We start from the raw sequence: 20686 nt of genomic DNA, 5'->3' as shown, positions 1-20686 counted from the left end.
TTTTAGACTTGAAATGACAAATCACTATCCTATATTAGAACTCCGGCGAAAATAACAAAAATAAAAACTAATAATAAAGTGCCTCGCGTTCGCGTTAGAATGGTGATAAGGCATCAGAATAACAACATTAGTGTGTTCACATCGTCCGCAAGATAACAAACTTTATATCCCTGGGCAAAAACGTCTTGTGAGGTGCGGAATGTCACGTCGTAAATACCGAACTCATTTAAATGTCATCGTCAGATATTGCGGAGTTTGCCGTGGCAAAAACTCTTACACAGTTCCCTCTAATACAGATCACCTAGAGCCGTCGAAGTAAATTGGTCCTCCGACTTTCAAACGGCACAATTAAAACCACCTAGATAATTAAAGCGGAATGAAATGGACTACTTTTTTTGTTACCTTCTCACACAAGTTAAATATGACGTTTAACATACCATGTGTATCAATAGTTCATCAATTGAACACGGATGTGAACACTTGTCGCATCGCGTGACCCGCGTTAAAGTGAAATGACGGCTAAAACAAGTGGTAATGAAACAATTTGTAGTGCAGCTGTGAGAATGGAGCGCCGAAACGGAGAATAAAAATGTAATTTGCGCCGGAATCATCCAGAGAAGCCATTCGGGTCAATTGGGACTGGAAACAATACTGCTGCATCCACCGACTGGTTCGGGCCGTTTTATCGATATTATACATTTTTTTTTTTGGTTGAAACGTCGATATTAAATTTCAGGAGTTAGCGTAATAGAAGCAAGATTCCATTACGTTGTGTACATTAGCATTATTTAACGCTGGAGCAGGACGTAGTAGAATAACCGTATCTGATCGGTTAAGATAAACACACTCCATTATGCGTTCTCCACTCGAATATCCAGAATATGAGGGGACAAATCATTCGTAAAATTAGTTACGGATTTTAATTTTCTAGAGAGCTCCCGGAGGATTGAGATTTGCGGGATAATCACGCAACAAGTTATTGTTGCCTGCCCCTTTCATTCGTCCGGGCATGTCGTGCCTTGACGTTTCGAAATAGCTTCCATGCAAAATTCGGGAGCCTGCTAATGCGGGTTTATCCATTGTTTGAGGGCATCACACGTAACACAAGTGACACAGGTGAAACTTTTCGAGAGCTCGTATGGGGAAATGCTGTGATTTTAATGAGTTATAATTATAAAGACGGAAATAATGCTGTGAATAATTAATAAACATAATTATTATAACTTAAATTATGTTGTAGTGGGAATAAAATATAGAATGAAAAAAATAATGAGAATAATAATAATATATATAAAGTGTGATAGAAATCTTACTAAACTACTTATTTATTGTGTTTAACAAATAAATATTTAATTAGTACTACATTAAAAATAACAAACAAATAATACAAATAAATAAAATTAATTTAGTTTAATACCTAAAGTTGAAGTAAATATAAAAACAATTTTATATATTAATCTACAATCTGCACTTTAACTACAGGTTTCTAACAAAATACGATTAGAAATTAACAATTTTAAATTAAGTTTATAAGAAACAAACGATATAATAAAAAGGAGAAAGATTTAAGTAGGTAATTAAATATTAATTAACACTAAGTTTTTGGGATTCTCTTCCCTATGTCAATTTTTTTAATTGTTACAAATTAAAAAAAAATGGTTCCAATTCCTTCAGTTTATTTTAATTTACTTAATTTTAATTCGTAATAATCAATAACAAAAATTGAATAAGCCTTACAATAAAAAAATATTAATTAATTAAAAAATATAATATAATATAAAATAAAAGATTTAATGTATTTTAAAATTATATGTACTGAAAGATTGTAAAAAATCTACTACGATTACCAGGATAATTGATTAATTCTCGAGGTAAAAATTACATTTCAATCATCGTCACATTATTATTGCGTGACAATTACTAATTTTATACACACGAATGCCTATTTTTATTTTCTCATGATAATTACCTGTTCAGCTGCCTGAAAATTTCATGTGGCCACTCAATAATCTACAATGAAATGTTTGAACGCCACAAAAATTGGTCATTTCCAATTTACATATGCAAAAGTTGTGTGACTCATGCCGTTCCAAATATTCTGATTTGTAAGTAGGAGGGTGCCTTGGAAGTTACATAATTTTTACTCAAGTACATAAATTCCTTGGGATTCTTTCAATAATAAGTCGGTTACGTAAAAATATTACATTAAATTTAACATCCACCACCATAAAACATGTATCTAAACTTCTATAAATAACAAGGTAAATGGGCAGTTGAACATCATCTCCGGTAAAACCGTAAAATTTGATGTGTTTTAATTAAAAACCATATTAAAAACATCTGGTTAATGTCGAAAAATTTTCGCTTACCCGCACTCGTTCTGCGTAAGAGGTCGTTAAATTTTCTGGTTAAATGGCGGACGTAATGGAACTTTATTTATAGCGGGAATATTTAATAAATACAATTTCCTAATGCGAAACTGCGGATATTGGCCCATTAAGAAATGGTCCACCAACAGGTTAACACATGTTATCATCATGCGGTGTTAGTAACAAAAAAATTGAAACGTTTTGGCACAGACAAACACACGTTTTTGCCCCGAAGTTTGCCAATATCCCGAAATGATAAAAAAAATAAATTGCCTCTTACAGAATTCCTTTGTCAAAAGTCGAATGGGCACGGATAGAATTTACCAATTTTTTTTTCAGGTTTTATACGAACGGACATCAATCCCATAAATATTATTTGTGAGTTCGCAAACCGTATATTTATATTTTTCTCATGTTTTAAGCCCACAAGGATTAAATTTAATTTTCCTCTAAACTGAAATTTTACAGTGCTTTACAATTAACGGTTGTCTTAACAGTTTTAAGAAAGATTTACGGCAGTGCTTAAATGTTTGTGAAATGCTGACTTTTTTATTACTTAAAATGGCAACAATTTAAAACAGAGCAGAGTGTACTGTTCACTTACAACTATAATTCTAAACAGTAAATATTGCAAAAAACATCGGAATCTACAACGTTATTAACAGGTGATTCACTGGGAAAAGCCACTTTAAAAATATGCAGGCCATAAAGATAATCCCGCCATCAGGAATCTGAAACCGGATGACAAAAAAAGGGAAAGCTAATAAACTCAACGAATTTATTAGACTGTATTTGGCGGGATTACAGGGGAAAAGAGCGCACTCAGCTCGTGTACCAGCAACTGTTACGATTTCCTCCGTCCTCGTTCGTTGATGACTATCCTCGCTGCCACGTGAGCAACTATCCGGATGATAATTTTCTCAGAGTACCCACCTATCTCTGCTCATTACCCTCGCTGGACTTTATATTTCTTTTAAATTAATATTAATGTTGGGGTGGTCGTATTTGGGAAGATAATCTTAATTGTGGCTTTGCATTCTTAATTCAGTTGAAAATTTTAACAAGAAAGAAAGAATATGGGTCAATCAATACTTTAAATTAACGGCCGACCAACGGCAAATTTTTCGGCCATTTATAGATTATCGAAGGCATCAAATAACTAAAAGTTTTAATATCTTTTTTTAACATAAAATTTTAAACAGCCTGTACATTAAATTGTTAGGTACGGCATCCTAAAATTTTCGCCAAAATATTTATTTCGGTCCGTTAAACAGAAAAAAATTAAACATCGACACTTGTAATTTTAAAACACTGCACTTGTAACAGTATTTTACGGTTTACAATTACTTTTTAAAATCTTTAAAATGAACAACAGAGCAAATAATCGCAACATTTCAAAAGAAAATTGTGCGGCGGTCTTTATAAAGAAGGAAAAATTCAAATTGAGATGTCAAATCAACTAAAAATGACACAATCGGCGACTTTAAAAGTGATTAAACGATTTTGCAAAACGAGTATCAATAAAAGAAGAACTGAACAGGGGCGAAAATGAATGAGTTCACAACAACAAGACCGATATTTAAGAGTCGAAGCCAATAGACAAAGATTTGTAACCAATATTTTACTGCAACAACAATTTTCATTAACTTTAATATAAGAATAAGTCAGGGCACCATAAGGAGAAGATAAAAGGAAGACAATATAACCCTGTACTGTGCTGTAACAGGCCCTTATTGACTGCAACACATCTTAGGGATCGATTGAATTTCGTCCGAGAGTATCTTCATTGGGAAGAAGTCATGTATTGTTTAGTGGTTTTCTTTAAATAGGGATGATCGTCGTAGATATATACACGATTAAGTGAACGTTACGGTCAATGTAATATAGTTGAAACTCTTTTGGTGAAGGATCGGTAATGGTTTGGGGAGGCATTAGTTTGCAAGCACGTACGGAACTGATTGTCATTGCTGGAGGAAGTCTGACTGATGGGTATGTAAGGGAAATCCTAAATCCTTATGTTGTACCCTTTACTCCATTTATTGGCGATGACTTTATTTTTATGGTTGACCTCACATTGCGAGAATTGTCAGAGACTATCTAATATTCCGCTAATGAATTGGGCAGCTAGAAGTCAGGACATAAATCCGACTGAACACCTATGGGACCATATGAAAAGACAAATTTGCGGCTCAGAGTAGATCTAGTTACCTTTCTGCACCGAAAAATGTTGCTTGTAATATTCTTGAAAATGAACAATCAATGAAATAATTTTAACTGATTGTTAATCAATACAAAGAACACCATTCATTTTTATGTAATTCATAAATTTTATTAAAAAGAAGTATATAAATATATTTTCATTATGAACCTTTTTATTATATATCTTATGAACATGTTAATTTATACAATAAAACAGTTTCTTAGGGCTACTTTCAAGAACAACAAATCATAAATTAATGCCACGTAGTTTAATAACATAAATGCTGTAAATTAATGAAATATTTTTAATTTGGACAATGAAAAATCTTTGATGATTGAATGAAAATGCCATCGTTCCAATCCAATAAATTAAGTTGATTTTCTGTTGCAGCAGAACAACTATTTGAATACTTCAATAGGTTTTTTTTTTAAACTAACAATTAAACAATTAATTAAAATATTTTAATTTAAGTAATTGATTGAATAAGAGGAAAAACTTTAATGTAGAATAGATAAATGCAGTTATTATTTTAATAGCAAAATTTTTGGAATGATTGAAGTATAAAATTAAAAATAATATAAATTATACAAATTTATCAAATATTAAAGTATTATTGAAAGTTTTCAACTATTAGGAATTTAATTTATTTATTAACTTTAAGCACAATATTTTTTCCTGTTTCTTTAATATTATGTAAATTTTGTGCAAATTTTTAAGTTTATGGCAATAAGAAAAGGCCTTGTATATGTTTCAAAGTTCATAACTCGAATAATTAATAATTCAAGCCCCAAAAAGCCCAACATTATACGTAAGTAACGACTCTTCTTAAATATTCATCTTCGCATAATTTTTTTAAAATATTTATTGAATGCTTAAACAACTCGACTTGTGTTTAAGCTCTCACAAATTCTTTATGACACCGATATCGAGAATGAATTAAGGTCTATCAAATGTGAAAGCTATTGTTGTTGATACGATTTTATTTGTACAAGAGGTAGTTAATTGAACAACATTAATCTAAACCATGATTTATGTGACCCGCGTATGTTTAATTCAGCGGTATCCACATGGGAACGGTCCGTACTAAATAAACCCGCCGATCCGTCGACGAAATTAATTCACTAATGAAAACAAATACGAAATTTATAATAAATAATTCAGTTAAAAGGGGTGGGCGATTTATCGTGAAATCGACAACTGTAAACATTCGAGACTAGTGCAAAACAAATACGTGGCTTTCAAGCGGGGAGCGTGATAGTTATCGGTTGCGGATTATAATCAAGTGCGGTTCGATTGTTGAGGAGGCTTTATCAGCCTGTAACCGCGTGTCACATTTGTGGCAGACGTCTTGTTGTTAGTCGGAACGCTTATGTTGCAAAAAACAATTTAATTATAAAAGTTGAACCATTTAAAAGCGAAAAAGTGTAATTAATATTGAGAATGTGACGGCAGGATTTGTATGCAAAGAACGAGAACTTTGCTGTTTATTACAGCTATAAAATGTTGTAGAAAAGTTATTTACGTTATATAATAAATTTAATGTATGTACTTGGTTAAACGTAAAAATGCCATTTCGTTTTGCGCATATACATATAAGCACACATCTACAGCATCAATATATGTATATTAGATAACTATTTAATTTGACTGTTATAATTTTTATATAAAAAAGTAAATAAAAATCATATTAATGAACCCATTATTTTTAGAGCTGTGTATTTAATATTAAAAATGAACGACGCATAAGTTACATAAAATTTTTATCCTCATAAAATTTTTCAATCCCATATGAACCATATAAAGTTCTAAACTAAACTTGCAATTTATTTTTTGTCAATTTCCATCTGAATTCCCCCGTTTCTTATTTTTTAAACTACCACAATTTTTCTACATTAAATAATATATTCGGCTTAGAAATTTTCACTATCAAGTTTTCGTAAAGAAATAAATGTTGTTTCCTAAAATTTTATAATGCTGTAACGACCTTCTAAAATATTCATCTTGTGGATATTTAAGATTTAGGGATTTATCTTTCAAAAATATAGTTTATGAATAGTTAACAGACAAATATAAAAAGGCATTTCATAGTTGAGCCATAAAATATTTAGAAAATGAGATTAAAAGGTGAAGTACGTGGCTTGGTATACTTTTCCCACTTATATGAAGAAAGACGACTATCAGTAAATTGGTAATTAACAGATTAGATCTAAATATTCTATGTAAGATTTTTTACAGAAATGGAAATATTTAAGAACAAATGCAAAGGAGCGAAAACCGGCGAAATCCCGTGAGTACTACATAGATTGAATTCAGGTGTTCACGTTACAAAGACCTTTGAAAGATGTGGGAAGAAAGACTACGGCAATTTCTATCGGTGAAAATAGGTCCAACAAAACCATGATCAATTTTAAATTTCAATATCAGTATCAGAATCTGTAATGTGAAACTGCTTGTAGAGTAAATTCATACTTTTTAATTAAAAAGTACTTAAAGTAAGAAATACATAATTATTTTTATTCAGGCATTTATTTAATTAACATAAGAGTATAGTATATTAGAAAAAATCTGAAATATTATTTTAGTCTATAATAAATATTTGGACATGAACTTTCTTATTAACAAAATTTTTAAATTTGAAATATTATATTAAATTCTGAAAAAAATACAAAATATTGTACCAGTTTTAATACTTATTTGAGTTTATATAGGTAGTATTATCGATCATCCCATTATTTAAAATCTATAGATGATTTAACCAAAACCAAGAAGCTTCCATTACTAAAAATTAAAATAACAAACAAGTTGTATAAATATTTTCCTTAGAAAGTAAAAAAAAATAAATATGTTTATTTAAGAAATTATTTAATATTAAGATTATTAATATAATAATAAATATAATCTCTGAACTTTTTATGTTGTTTAATAAATAATGAATTCATAATAGGCCATTTCTTTTTAAAGAGAAACATCAAACATTATTCAGAACACTTTTTAATGGTAATTCTTTGTTCTTTATAACAAAATATCTATATCTATATCTATATATATATATATATATATATATTATATTTAAATTCTATAAAAAATCGTAATATTAATGAAATTAAAAGACAAACAAGTTAAAAAAATATAAAAATAATATTATACCAGCTTTAATAAATATTTCAATCAATATAATTAATAAACATTCAGACAGCTAAAAATCTTATATAAGATAAATTATGAAAATTAAAAGGTCTACTTTAAAATAAACATTATCGATCATCCAATTACTGTACTTGCTAAACACAGCTTTAATGATAAAACAATAGAAAACTGAAGGGCTCAAAAACATAATTATAAGGTACTTTACATATTGTTCCTGTATTGATTTACATTCTCAACTCGTGCATAATTATACACAAACAACCAGTCGGAAATCACCTGAGAACTTCTACGTACTAGGGATTCTCTCAACTTAAATGAAACGTATTATTCTTTCGCAAAAGCACAACACCGAAACCATAGAAGCATTTCGCTTTCGTTTGTTGTTTAGATTTATTTACTTCCGTGCCGCAGAAAAGTTCACACGCGAAGGTCGGATTTTACGAAATTATAAAAAAAAGAAATGGGTCAGGAACGAAACGTGGGGGAATCGATATTGGCGAAAAATACCTCTGTTTACCTGTCGAAAAGAAAAACACCCAAAGAACACAAAGGACCGTGAAATTTCGTTTAATTAATCGAATGGCTGTATTTTCTTGTGTACAACAGAATTGGGAGAATCCGTAAAATATAATTGTTATGTTCTGTCGCATAACATGTTTACTGATTCAATTTTGCGGCCCGGGAGGAATGGCGCTTTTATCCCCAAATTTTTAAAAAGTACATCAACAAGTTTTCGTCATTTTGAGATTACGTGATCGCTGAGGCGATGCCCGAGAGAAATATAGGCCGCGCCAATTTGATACCGGCTCACAAAAGAAATGGAGAGTGCTCAAGCTGACACGGGGAATCGCTAAAGAAAGCGATCAAATAAACATGCCCGATTCGGGGAGTTTCTTTGCATGCTGAGTAGTTAAGAGTAAACACCGAACGAATATTGCCCAGATGCCGTTTGTTTCCATCTCGGATGTTTACATTTGCATTTTAAAGAACCGGTGACGGCGGGAAACGTAATTGGCCGCTGCCGAACTCCCACGGGTATCGATGAGAAAGTTCGGTGGTAAAAAGTTCCGATTCGATAACATATTTGTCACGCTGATGTGGAAGTAACTTCTCGACCATTAGTTTTACCGTTTCTTTTGTAAATAACCTCTTTTCAAGTTTATACTTAAAACTAATCTTAAAGAAAGTTTCAAATATATATTTATACTTAAAACTAAAAAGTAATTTAAGGTAAGCATAAAAATATATTTATTCATTCAATTGAATATTGAAATATTCAATGCATATATGTATTTTTAATATTCAAATAAATAATCGAATGAATATATACAATCAATTATAAAAAGTCAGAGTCTTGTCTTCCCAATCATTAGCTTTATTGTGGATTTTTTTTTCTAAATACACTGTTTGAAGAAATTAACGCATAATTTTGAAAATAAATTTTTCTATTTAAGTATATAGTACATTGTTTGTATTAACTTAGAAACGACCTCGTATATGACTTCTAAAAAGTGTGTAAACGTTTTTACAAAATGTTTAGTTTTTTTGTTATTTGAAATATACCCATTCTGGTAAATTAATACAACAGGTTAAACTCTCCACAGTGCACCGCTTCGTTACAGCTTATAATAATGAATCATTATTGGTGTGGTGCATTAATTTCTTAGAGCGGTGTATTATTTATCAATTTTATACTTAATACAAAGTCTTTTTTGAAATGTAATAATGAAATAAATTGCAATACAATACTATTTAAAACTAAAATTATTGAATATATAATATATTTATTCAATCAAATAAATAATAAAATATTCTATACATATTTGAAAAATTCCAATATTCGATTAAATGAACAAATGAATATTCAAAAACCTCAATTTTAAAAATTCAGAGCCCCATCTAAAATGCCATTGAAATATTTAAAGTTATTGAATTTCTGTGGAACTCGTACGGGATTTATTGATATTTGGAGCGGGGATTATCTTAAAGGACTTACCTTGATTCGTCTTTCGCGTGGACTATGAATCGGGAACACTCGCGCTTGTGGAAAGTTTGTTCGATCCAGCTTCTGGTTGGGGTCTGTAAATAAATACAAATCACATATCTGATATAGAATCTACGAGCAATACTTTACTTTGTATGAATGCAAAAACTTACTGTAAATTTTCTACATTGTACAATACAAAGCATAATTAATTACTAACCTACCAAGTTTATATACACTGAATTTGAAGTTATTTTTGTATTAATTGTGACCTGTTAATGTACACATTATGTTATTAAAAAATATTAAAAATAATGCTACACATTAATTATGTCACTAAACAAAATATTAAAACTTGAGTTTGTGAATGATTCAAAACGGTAAAAAATGTAAAATCTATTCTCACATTTTTTAAAGGGTTTTGTAGTCTAATAATTAAAAATATGATAATAATGAACCATATTGCGATACAATGTTGTTTAAAACTAAGAAATAATTTAAGGTAAGCATATAAATATATTTATTCACTCAAATGAATATTAAAATATTCTATGCATATTCATATATTTTAATATTCAATTTAAAAGAGAAGGAGTAATTAGAAACCCTAATTTTGCTAATAATTATCTTTATTCCTATTTAACCTATAAATGAATAATTAAAAATATGATCAGGACAATTAGTCTTGAAAAATGTATTTAATAGAATTTAAACATTCAAAAATGTTTCAAATATATAATAACATCACATATTACAAAATATTTTTTCCTTTAACCTTCATTTAATAGAAGAAACTGGCGTATTACTTTTCTATGTCCAAAGCAAAAAAAAAACAACTTGAACTTTCAGGGAACTTTAATTTGTTTTGTTGAGTTCAAGTGCACAGATTGAACGCAAGAAAGTTTTGCCCATTCAATAAGTCTCTAATACACACCGTGTGTAAAAAGTAATAAAAGGTTCAGACTCGTTAGTACCTATCAAAATTTATAAATTTATCAGAAGTCGTGTACTTCAAAATAAAAATGTGCACGTCCACGTTTTATTTTTATAGTCTGTAAGTATGTTAATGGTTCCAACATATGTCATGCCGTGATTATTCATGGTAATTTTAGTCAACAATAAGGTCTGCATTAAAGTTACAGTGGAACATTACTTCAGTTACATTTTAGAATTGCGTCAAATTTAAGGGTTCCGTATAAATTAAGTCCCATAACCCGGAAATGTTACGGCTGACATTACTACCAATTCCGTCACATACTATTACGCCCGTCTATTAAACCGATATAAAAACAGTACGGGGTCCAAAACTAAAGACATAAAAGGTGTCGAAACGCCGAATTAAAATGCAATTAACCCCTCGGTAATAATTCCAAGGCACAATGGTGAATTGACACAAATTAATTTCGTGCCAATGCGTTTTTGGAGATAATTGACAGGCGTGTGTGTGCGATTGGATTATGTTTCATGTACAATTGTTAAGTGCATAATGTATTGCTGGGTATCTGCTGATCTAATCTGGGTTGCGGTTTGTCAGCCCTTGTCGAATTCTAAAGCAATCACCGCATCTCCGCGTATCTAATATTGATAATCTAACTCACAATTGGATGATCTAAGTGCTCCTCCGTTTATTAACTAGCATTAACCGGTATTTAGGATTACAATTTGACGTATTGATAGCACTGGTTAAATATATTTTATTCCATTAATTAGTTATGGATTAATTATATCATTAGAGATTTGTTATTTTCATTCATTTCACTAATCAAGATAAAACTGAATGCTCAGTTATACATGAAAATTAAAAAAAAATTAGTTACGATTTTAATAGAATTAAACCATTATTTGCTGTGTATCTTATATTATTGGTTTCATTTGCAATGGTAAATTTAAATTTATTTTTATGGCATTTTTTAACATAGTTAATAAAATATAGTGTGAAAATTACATAAATACTAAATCTTAAAAACTTTATTTCATTCAAATTTATTTTTTTCAGTTTTCAATACACGTAAAAACTAATAAATATTAAAAATATTAATTCCATGTAATTAATATGTAAATATATTAGTTAGTGTTTATATTATTGTTCATGAAAACATTTTTACCCGTAAGAACAAATAATGCGCAGTATATAAAAATGGATATGACACAAACATTAGTATTATTAAATATTAATATATCAATTTCATATAAACAGCATATTCTGCAACAAGTAATACCTATTTAATTACATTTAGTTGTATATACATAATTAATCAATTATCGATGAACTTTTAATGAAACAACGTGGCTTATATTTTATAAGTTATCGATTTTATATAAAAGGTTTTATTCCGATAATCCTTTAATAAAATTTAATTACTGTAATTGTAACATGAAAAGAAAAATGTAATTGTATAGTTAACTCTATCAGCACGTATATATTTACCTTGAAATAATGCATTTTAAATAATATATTAAAACCTTTCATGTTAAAACTGATCGATAACAATTGTTTGAAAATAATGGCTAAAATACTTCTTTAGACTTTTGGATAATAAATCAGTGATTTTTAACTAAATACTCAATCAGAAAAACTTAAACAACACAGCTGAACAAGTAATGTAGTGAAAAGATCGTAAAGTTTAATGGTTTTAAAAGAAATCAGTATTTTACGAAGTCTTTTCTTAAGTAGCTACTTTTTTATACCACGGTTTCAAGTTGATTACTAAACGAGCTGTACAATGACAAATGAGCTGTGGTAGTAAGATTAAGTTAACCCTTATGTTTAGCACAATCCAGATTCTAAACTAAGAAAGAAGCGCATTCGCCATATTTTAAACTCGTATCATGAAACATTTATAATTCAGCCTTTTAACAATAGCAGTATATAAAAAGAAATTATTTAAATCAATAACATAATTGAACGTTTGAATTAAAGCATAAGGAGATGATTTTACTGAACATTGAATATTTTCAATAAGCTGATGTTATATTGTTAGAAATTGATTTGAAACATGCAATTGGATGGTTAATGTTAAACTAATTTTCTACATACGTGCATACAAATTCATGTCATCAATTTAATAATAATCAAGTTATAAATTGATCCAAATAATGTTTGATAATAATAGGGGATATAAGGCTTTATCGATTATTTGCAATTTTCACATTTAACCATTGGGAATAGTATTATATTAATTGACATTATAATGAACACATCGTAAAAAAAAATTGATCCCTGGTACCTAAGAAAAAGCTTAAATTCTTTTAAAAATTTAAATAAAGACAACATTTATCAAATATCAAATTTTCAATAATTGTGTTTATTAATTATCCAAACTATACAAAGCAATTGTGTTACGGCAAAGTTTAAAATTATTGGTTATGGTTTCTACTCCTACCATATTTTTGAATTATCTTAATAAAATATTAATTGATTTTTACAGACAGATATTTTGTAAAGCGTTAAAATTATGTCGTTTGGTTACTTCTCAATCCTCTCATTTAATAATAGTAATAATTGGGATTATATATACACAAATTAATTTAGGTTAGAAGCGCACCATTTTTTGGAGTCTGGATCAATTCTGCAGTTAAAAACTACTTTCCAGAATTTCTTCAAGGTAACTTGTTGACAATTAGGAGCCAACTTTTTGACTCTGATAATATTATAATTCTAGTACTTGCATATATCTGTGGAGTAGTTTAACTGATGATTTTATGTAACTTTTAACTTTCAACGTTAACCAATTGTTATTGTGTTCCAATAACTAGTACATTAACTACTCTAAAATGCTTTTTGATGTGTGGGTTAAAAAACTTTATGTATTAGGCTGGTACATAATGTGGTCATTTGTTTATACAATTAAATACCACTAGAACCCACTTATAAACATAAATAAGTTGAAATTGAAAATATAATTATGATTTAATAAAACGATAGTAACAACTACCGGATGTATTGGAATTAGAATCAGAATTTTAACCTTTCACCACTAATAAAACCTTTTGATCCCTTTTACAATAAATATATAATAATATTTATCTGATGTGTTTCGTGTATTCTGTGTAAAATTCTCCCATTCCTTTAAAGAACTCGAATTTTGTACAGATTGAAAAAGAAGGATTTGTACTTAAACTTAGTTTAAATAGTAAGTAAGTCATGTATTTTTATTGATATAATACGCCATGTTTATAAAACCTATATGGAAGAAATACAGTTAATAAATAAATTGATGGATTATATGGATATTTTTAGTGGCCTTTCCTTATAAGTAGCAGTATAACTTTGTAGCAACTTACCAATCGATACCTGCAAGTTCCAAGCAAAAATGCTCTACGTATATGTAGGAACAGACACTGAAAAGCACCAGCAAAATTCCACTACACCCTTAAACATGTTAGACACAAAACTTTTTACGTAGTGTTAGAACACAATGTTGGTTAGAACAAATAAAACAAAATAAAATAAAAACTTACTGGGGAAAATGGATTCGCCACAGGCCACAAAAATGTCGTTAATGAGTTCACTAATGAGTCTAGAATGCCATGGCGCCGCTGGAAAATATTTAAATATTGTGATTTTCGAAAAATTTATTATTTTTTTTTACAAATTTACACACACATACAACGACGATGGTCGTGTTAAAAAGCTCAGCTCGGAAAGAATCTTTTCAGTCCTCAATATTTTTTTGGTTGTTAGATCTTTCAGAAAAGATTCTTTCCACAATAATTAGTAGTGTTAATTAAAACCAGTCACCTTGAGTAGCGTGGATGATAATGTGAGTGATACTACTTGTATAACCTTCGAGGTGTTTCTCCGTGAAGTTTGTTTATGTTGTACAAGCGGTACAAGTTTACGAACTGCGATTTTCTGCATTTGTATAATTGCGACTGTAAGCGCCCAGGTACTTTGATGTTCCATTTTACGATGAACGAGACCGCCACACGCAGAACGCAACCCCCTAGAGCGCAAACAACAAACTCCGGGGCCGCGTTTATCGTTTATTCAGGCCATTTCACAATTCAGCGAATTTACAGTTAAATAATACATGTTTCGTGCATCTTTCAGCGCCATGAAAACTATACGGTAATAACCGCGCGTTAGGGGGGAAAATGTCTTCTTCAAAATTTATGGGGGACCGTGAAAGTAATGGTCTGACCCACGTGTGTGTGAACCAGTTGGGGATTTTCAGGGTTGATTTTCGAATTTGTTTGGTGTTGCGATTCGCGTTTGAAATTGCGAAACGGAACTTGATTTAAATGCAGTCTTATCTGCCCCATCGATCTAAAACTGGATAATGCAAATCACATTATAACGTAGTTTTATTAATATGTTAGAAAATTGAGTTTTGTTGTGCCAAATTCGTCGTTTCAACTAAACTAAATTTTTATAATTATTTTGTTCCATATTAAAGGGGACATCTCGTAAGACGTCTTTTTAGAGGAAAACGCTATTTTCAAAATATTTACATTTAAAATATTCCATTTGATATCACCATATTGTTGCAGTATTTACATTAATTAATCTTTATTTAAATTTTCGATAAAGTTAAGTAACAACTTTACTACTTGTCATTCTGTCCAACTTGAATGGTGACAATAATGCAATGTTATTTAAAAACACAGTACATAAATTCAATTTTTTATTTTTTTATACTTTGATCACACAGTAAATTACTGCAATCATTATTATATTTGACACTAATGTGAACTAATTTAGTTAATTATTAATTAGCTCAATTATTATAAACATATTTTTCAGGTCAAAGTTTAACACAAAAAATATATAACATTATATACAAGATACATATTATTTTAAATCAATTATTATTTGAAGTTTAAGATTAATATTATTCACCAAACATTACAAAACTTAAGTTATCCTTTTTTAGCAGTCTTTTATATGTTGACGTAATTTTTATATTAGAGACATTACATTATTTGATGAAGTGAGCAACATCAAATAAAATTTCAGTCAATTTTACAAGAAATTTAAATTTATTTTCATGTACTTTTAATACCTTTCATTCATGTATCTTTTAAATCTTGTTATATCTGAAAATTAAAATTTAATATTTTTGGTTAATTAAATATAAACATAAAATGATGTAATTTTTGTATTGGACAATTTAATTAGTTTAGTGACGAATAAAAATATGGAAACATAATCTAATGATATAAGCAATAACAAATGGTACTTTAAGATATGTATATAAATAGTTTCTCTTTGTTTGTTAAATTTTCATAAAATTTCCGTTAATTTACTATCGCATTATTTAAAATGAATAGATAAACATTATTAAGCAAACTTTTCAAAAATTTAAATGTATTTAAATCTCTTTATAAATTAATATTTATTATTTTTTAGTTAATTAAGTATCTATAAGTCTTTATAAAATATTTTATATAATATTTATAATATTTTATATTTAATTATGCATCTTATATGATTGAATAAAAGTATCGAAACATATTTTAATAATGTAAGGAATATCAAATGTAATTTTAAAGGTTTTATACATTTGTCGTCACTTTTTATACACAATTTCCACAAATTTACTACTACATTATTATTATCATTAAATATTATTAAGTTAACTTTACAAGAAACTTAAATTTATTTTAATCTATTTTTAAATATATTTTGTAAAATTAAAATTTAATATTTTTTATTAATTAAATACATAAATTCATAAAATATTTGATGTAATTTTAATGTTAGACATTAAATTAGTTTATATTAACGAATAAAAGTATGGAAACATCATTTAATGATTTAAGCAACAACAAATGGAACTAAGATATTTTTATAAAATATTTCCATATTTTCGTTCAGCCTTATTTTCGGTTTTCCACTGTTTTAAATGAATAAATGTTGTAAAGCAAATCTATTTTTAGATGTATTCTGTAATTTAAAATTAACATAAAATATATTATGTTAATTAATACATGCAAACCTTTATTAAATGTTTTATTTAATTATATTATAAATTTAAATGTTCGAGGTATTTAATTATGATTGAGTCAAATAAGTATCCAAATTTAAAATATTTTACATACATAACTAAATATTTCTAATATAAAAATTGTTTAAAAGTTAGTAAGGTACTTAATCAACGAATATTCATAATATATGTTTCTACCAGCTTTTATATTAGTTCTTTTGCAATTTGCTTTTATTTTAAAGTACAGTTTTTCATGAAATAAATCCTCGCGTTAGTATTCTTGTACCCGAAATTTGTCCCAATCAAATCAAAAACCATCGGACATAACTCGAGTGGCACGAATTTCCAACGTAATCAATATCCAAACACCTGATTGCAGTGCAAACATTCCGCTTAAACTGTGTCGTCGATTACGTGTCGCAGACACGTAATGTATTCGCCACGAATGTCATTACCGCCATCAGGTGCGAATGTCGAGGTGTAGTTATGGCGCGTGTCTTTTATCTGTCAAGCGCGTTCATTTCGTTGCCGTTTAAAATACACATACACACACGCTCCAAGGCCGCCAGACAGCTGATGTCTAGGAAAACGTTCTGGTCGCGGCAGCCGCTCCATTCAGAAAAATGTCTCCCGCGTCCTGCCAGAAATACATTACGTGTGTGAGATGGGTTTTGGTACGGGGCCAGGTGACGCGGCTTTCGGCCGGAGCGTGGAGTTGGTTCTCAAAAAAAATATTAAGTGAAACGCAACACTATCATGCCTATGGTATGGCTAACATCCAAACTTGGCTATTTCAAAAACTAATAACTATGTCTAAATTAGTGATTACTGTATAAACTAATCGAGGATTTGAGTTAATATAGTTGAAATAATGAAGACATCTAAGATAAATAATTTATAAAATATCCATGACAGTTTGACTAATGTTAAAAGCATAATTTTTGGCATTCAAAAATAACCAATATTTTAGTTTATATTTTTTAAGTTTAAAACTACAATTCTCTGGCTAATTTGATTTTTATAAATTGAATATTATTTAATAAAAATAATATAATTTTTATTAAGACAGAATATAAAAAAATATAGGATGTATAATAGTGGCCATTATTGTAGCAACTTTTTAAAATGTTAAATGTTTTAGCCAGAATACTTTTATTTTATGTGAACTATTAAAATAATAATAATTTACTATTGTTGTTTTATACAGTTTTATAAAAACTAGTATATTCTTATTCTACAAAATATTACATATATTGGACATAAATATAGCAACTAATTTTGTATTATTTAATTTAACATTACAACTTTGTATAATATTATTCTTCGTTTATGATTTTTGCCAATCTCCGTGACATAGACTCGACCATTTTTCGAATATATGACAAGTATACATTCCATAAAGCTTCTTGAATTGTTGTGATGTTTATTTAATTTTTATGTCGAATTTTGTTACAAACGTGATCCCTCATGTTTTCTACTATAGTGTTTATGTCTGGAGATTGAGACGGGCAAGACAAAACACCGTTGCTTTTAACAAATCTAGCACAATTTTTTATTTATGTTTGGGATCGTTTTCATGTTATTAAGCGCATGACTTCTTCAATATAGAGATGAAAATTGTTGATTAACATTTCCCTCTATATAAATCTGTCTAATTGGGTCTACGTCAGAAGAAATGAAGCATCTCCATGGCAAAATTGAATCACCATCATGTTTCACTATGGCTATAACAACTTTTTATATAATTTTGACCTGGTAGGACGTTTAATATAAGCAGAATCATATATTTTTTTTATAAATTAAAAACGACTAGTTTCCACCGTTCTGTGGTCCAGTGATCAGGATCACATCCTGAAGCAAGTTAAAATTGGACTTTCAGAAGATTTTTCTTATAGATCTAGGGTCATACAAACCCCCATACACTAATGATCTTCTCACAGACCTGGAACTGATTTTAGCAAGTTTCATTTCCTCCAGATTGGCTTTAATTTCAGTTGATGATAAGATTGAATTGACAGTTATCGATTTTTTCCAATTTATTTGAACTCGGACAAATTTTTCCGTAGCTACCACTATAATTTTGTCCACTGAACAGTCGCATAATCGACACAAGAATAACAGAAAAATAATAATCACTGGTATTCAATTCAAGTACAGCTCATATATTAATATATTTTAATAAGTTGCTATAATTATGACAAATACTGGCCGGGTGTTGAAGCCAAGATCATTTCGAACTGTTATTTTTGTCAGTTTTGTCTCTCTAGTCGCTAAATTTTATAAAATATTGTCTATTTTGTGGTATCAGAAATTATCTTCATTTGGATTATTCTTAATTATTTTAACTACATAAACTTCGATCTTTGGCTAGTTTATAAATTAATTGCTGATTTAGATGAAGTTGCATTTTCAATTAGTTTATGACCTAGCAAAGTTTGCACATTAACCGTAACATAAAAATTATTAAAATTTAAATTGATAATAGTAGCGTTCAACAATAATCTTACACAAATATGTTATGTGGAACATTTGATATGCACCAGTTACCACTAAAATGTTATAATAAATATTTAATTATACAATCTTAACAAGATTAATTGATCATCGGCCGTTCTCTGTTTCTTTTTAATCCTAAACTATTAAAAACCCACTATAAGCTGGTGGTAATGTTCGTTTCTAGCGTGTAATAAGGGATGGTGGCGGAAATTTGGGGCCATACCTTTTTGGGTAACCTACTTTAGCGCTCGCTCTAAATAATTTGTAGCAAAACTCCCCAAGTCGCGACCTCAGACGTGAATTATTTACTACGTCCTGAATGTTAACTTTATGCACCTATTAAATATCCGACCCTATCCAGACAACCAACCCTAGCCACTTAATCCATGACAATAATTTGTTTCATTTTCATCGTAAATTTTATAAATATTTACGGCAAACAGAAATAAAAATGAGATCGCTTAACGGTCGAAAATAATTAGCGAAATTAATGTACGCAGACAAAGGAAAGGCTTGGGTCCAAAAAACCATGACAATGACCTTAGCGCGACGAAATCAAGGCTTAATTTAAGCAAATTGGCCTCTAGTTTACAACCTGACCAAACAAATAAATCTAGATTCATTTGAATTTATACGAACACCTGAATTAAAACGATTTAATGAAATTACGAATAAACAAAGATTTTCGTAGAAATTATTCAAAATTTCCATTTACAAATTGAAAAACAAGAATCTGTTTTTTTTTTTGTTTGAGGACCTACCAGCCACCCAAAGGATAGTTGGGTGTTTAAAATTTTATTTACACGAAACTTCCAAACGATGACGCTAGAGTTTATTTTAGCAACGAGTTTTGAAATCAACTTTTCATCTCAATTAAAATTTGACGTCCTGTTTATGGCAAATAATTACCGCTCTCTGCTTGCGTTTTATTACATTCGAAATTTACGAGTGTTTACGTATTATGAAGACGGAAAAAGTAAATTTGTTGTCCGCGGATCAATCAAGTACGCATAAATCGACACTCAGATAATAAAACGGATACGTTTTAATTCGTGCAAAACATTTCTCGTGGCGGTTGGGAATCCATCAAGCAAGAAAATGAAAAAATAAAGGGTAAACGCGACTAATAAAATCTTAATTAAATCTAAAACAAGCATTCAGACGGCCGAAAGAAAAAAAAATGGAGGAAGAACACGCAAACTCATGCCGCTTTATAGGCAAATAATCCTGCGATGACGGTCGAAATAATTAACATTCTGATGCGATAAACACGGCCATTTGCTTTTGCAGAAACAGTTTTAGTTATTGTTTTCGTGGGTCGCGTTTTTGATGGTTAAGCCGATTAAAACGGAAAAAGTGAATTTATTAAGTTCCAAAACAAATGTCCAGTCGATTTAGTTTTAATTTTCGTTGCACCTGTGCAAAAAAAATGAATTGTATTTGAAATTTATTTTATATTTTATGCCACCGTATAAATTTGCAATAAAACAGATATAAAACGGCGAAATAAACTATACAATTTTAAATGACGAGTGCGAGCAAATAATTGACTATTTTTATT

The 20686-nt window shown here is 29.3% G+C and overlaps 1 protein-coding gene across 2 annotated transcripts in view; it reads right to left on the bottom strand.

Moving 5' to 3' along the window:
• LOC109602459 (transient receptor potential cation channel trpm) overlaps positions 1-20686 on the bottom strand; it is a 106762-nt gene that overhangs the window by 53561 nt on the left and 32515 nt on the right. For both annotated transcript variants that reach the window (XM_049961415.1, XM_049961416.1), the window contains exons 4-5: positions 14162-14239; positions 9713-9795 (exon numbers count right to left, since the gene is read on the bottom strand). In XM_049961415.1, coding sequence (XP_049817372.1) covers positions 9713-9795; positions 14162-14239 — 161 coding nt within the window. The remainder of the gene's footprint in view (positions 1-9712; positions 9796-14161; positions 14240-20686) is intronic.

This window comes from Aethina tumida, chromosome 1 (assembly GCF_024364675.1).
Source record: "Aethina tumida isolate Nest 87 chromosome 1, icAetTumi1.1, whole genome shotgun sequence".
Classification (NCBI taxonomy): Eukaryota; Metazoa; Arthropoda; class Insecta; order Coleoptera; family Nitidulidae; genus Aethina; species Aethina tumida.
This window is presented reverse-complemented; position numbering and strand designations above follow the sequence as displayed.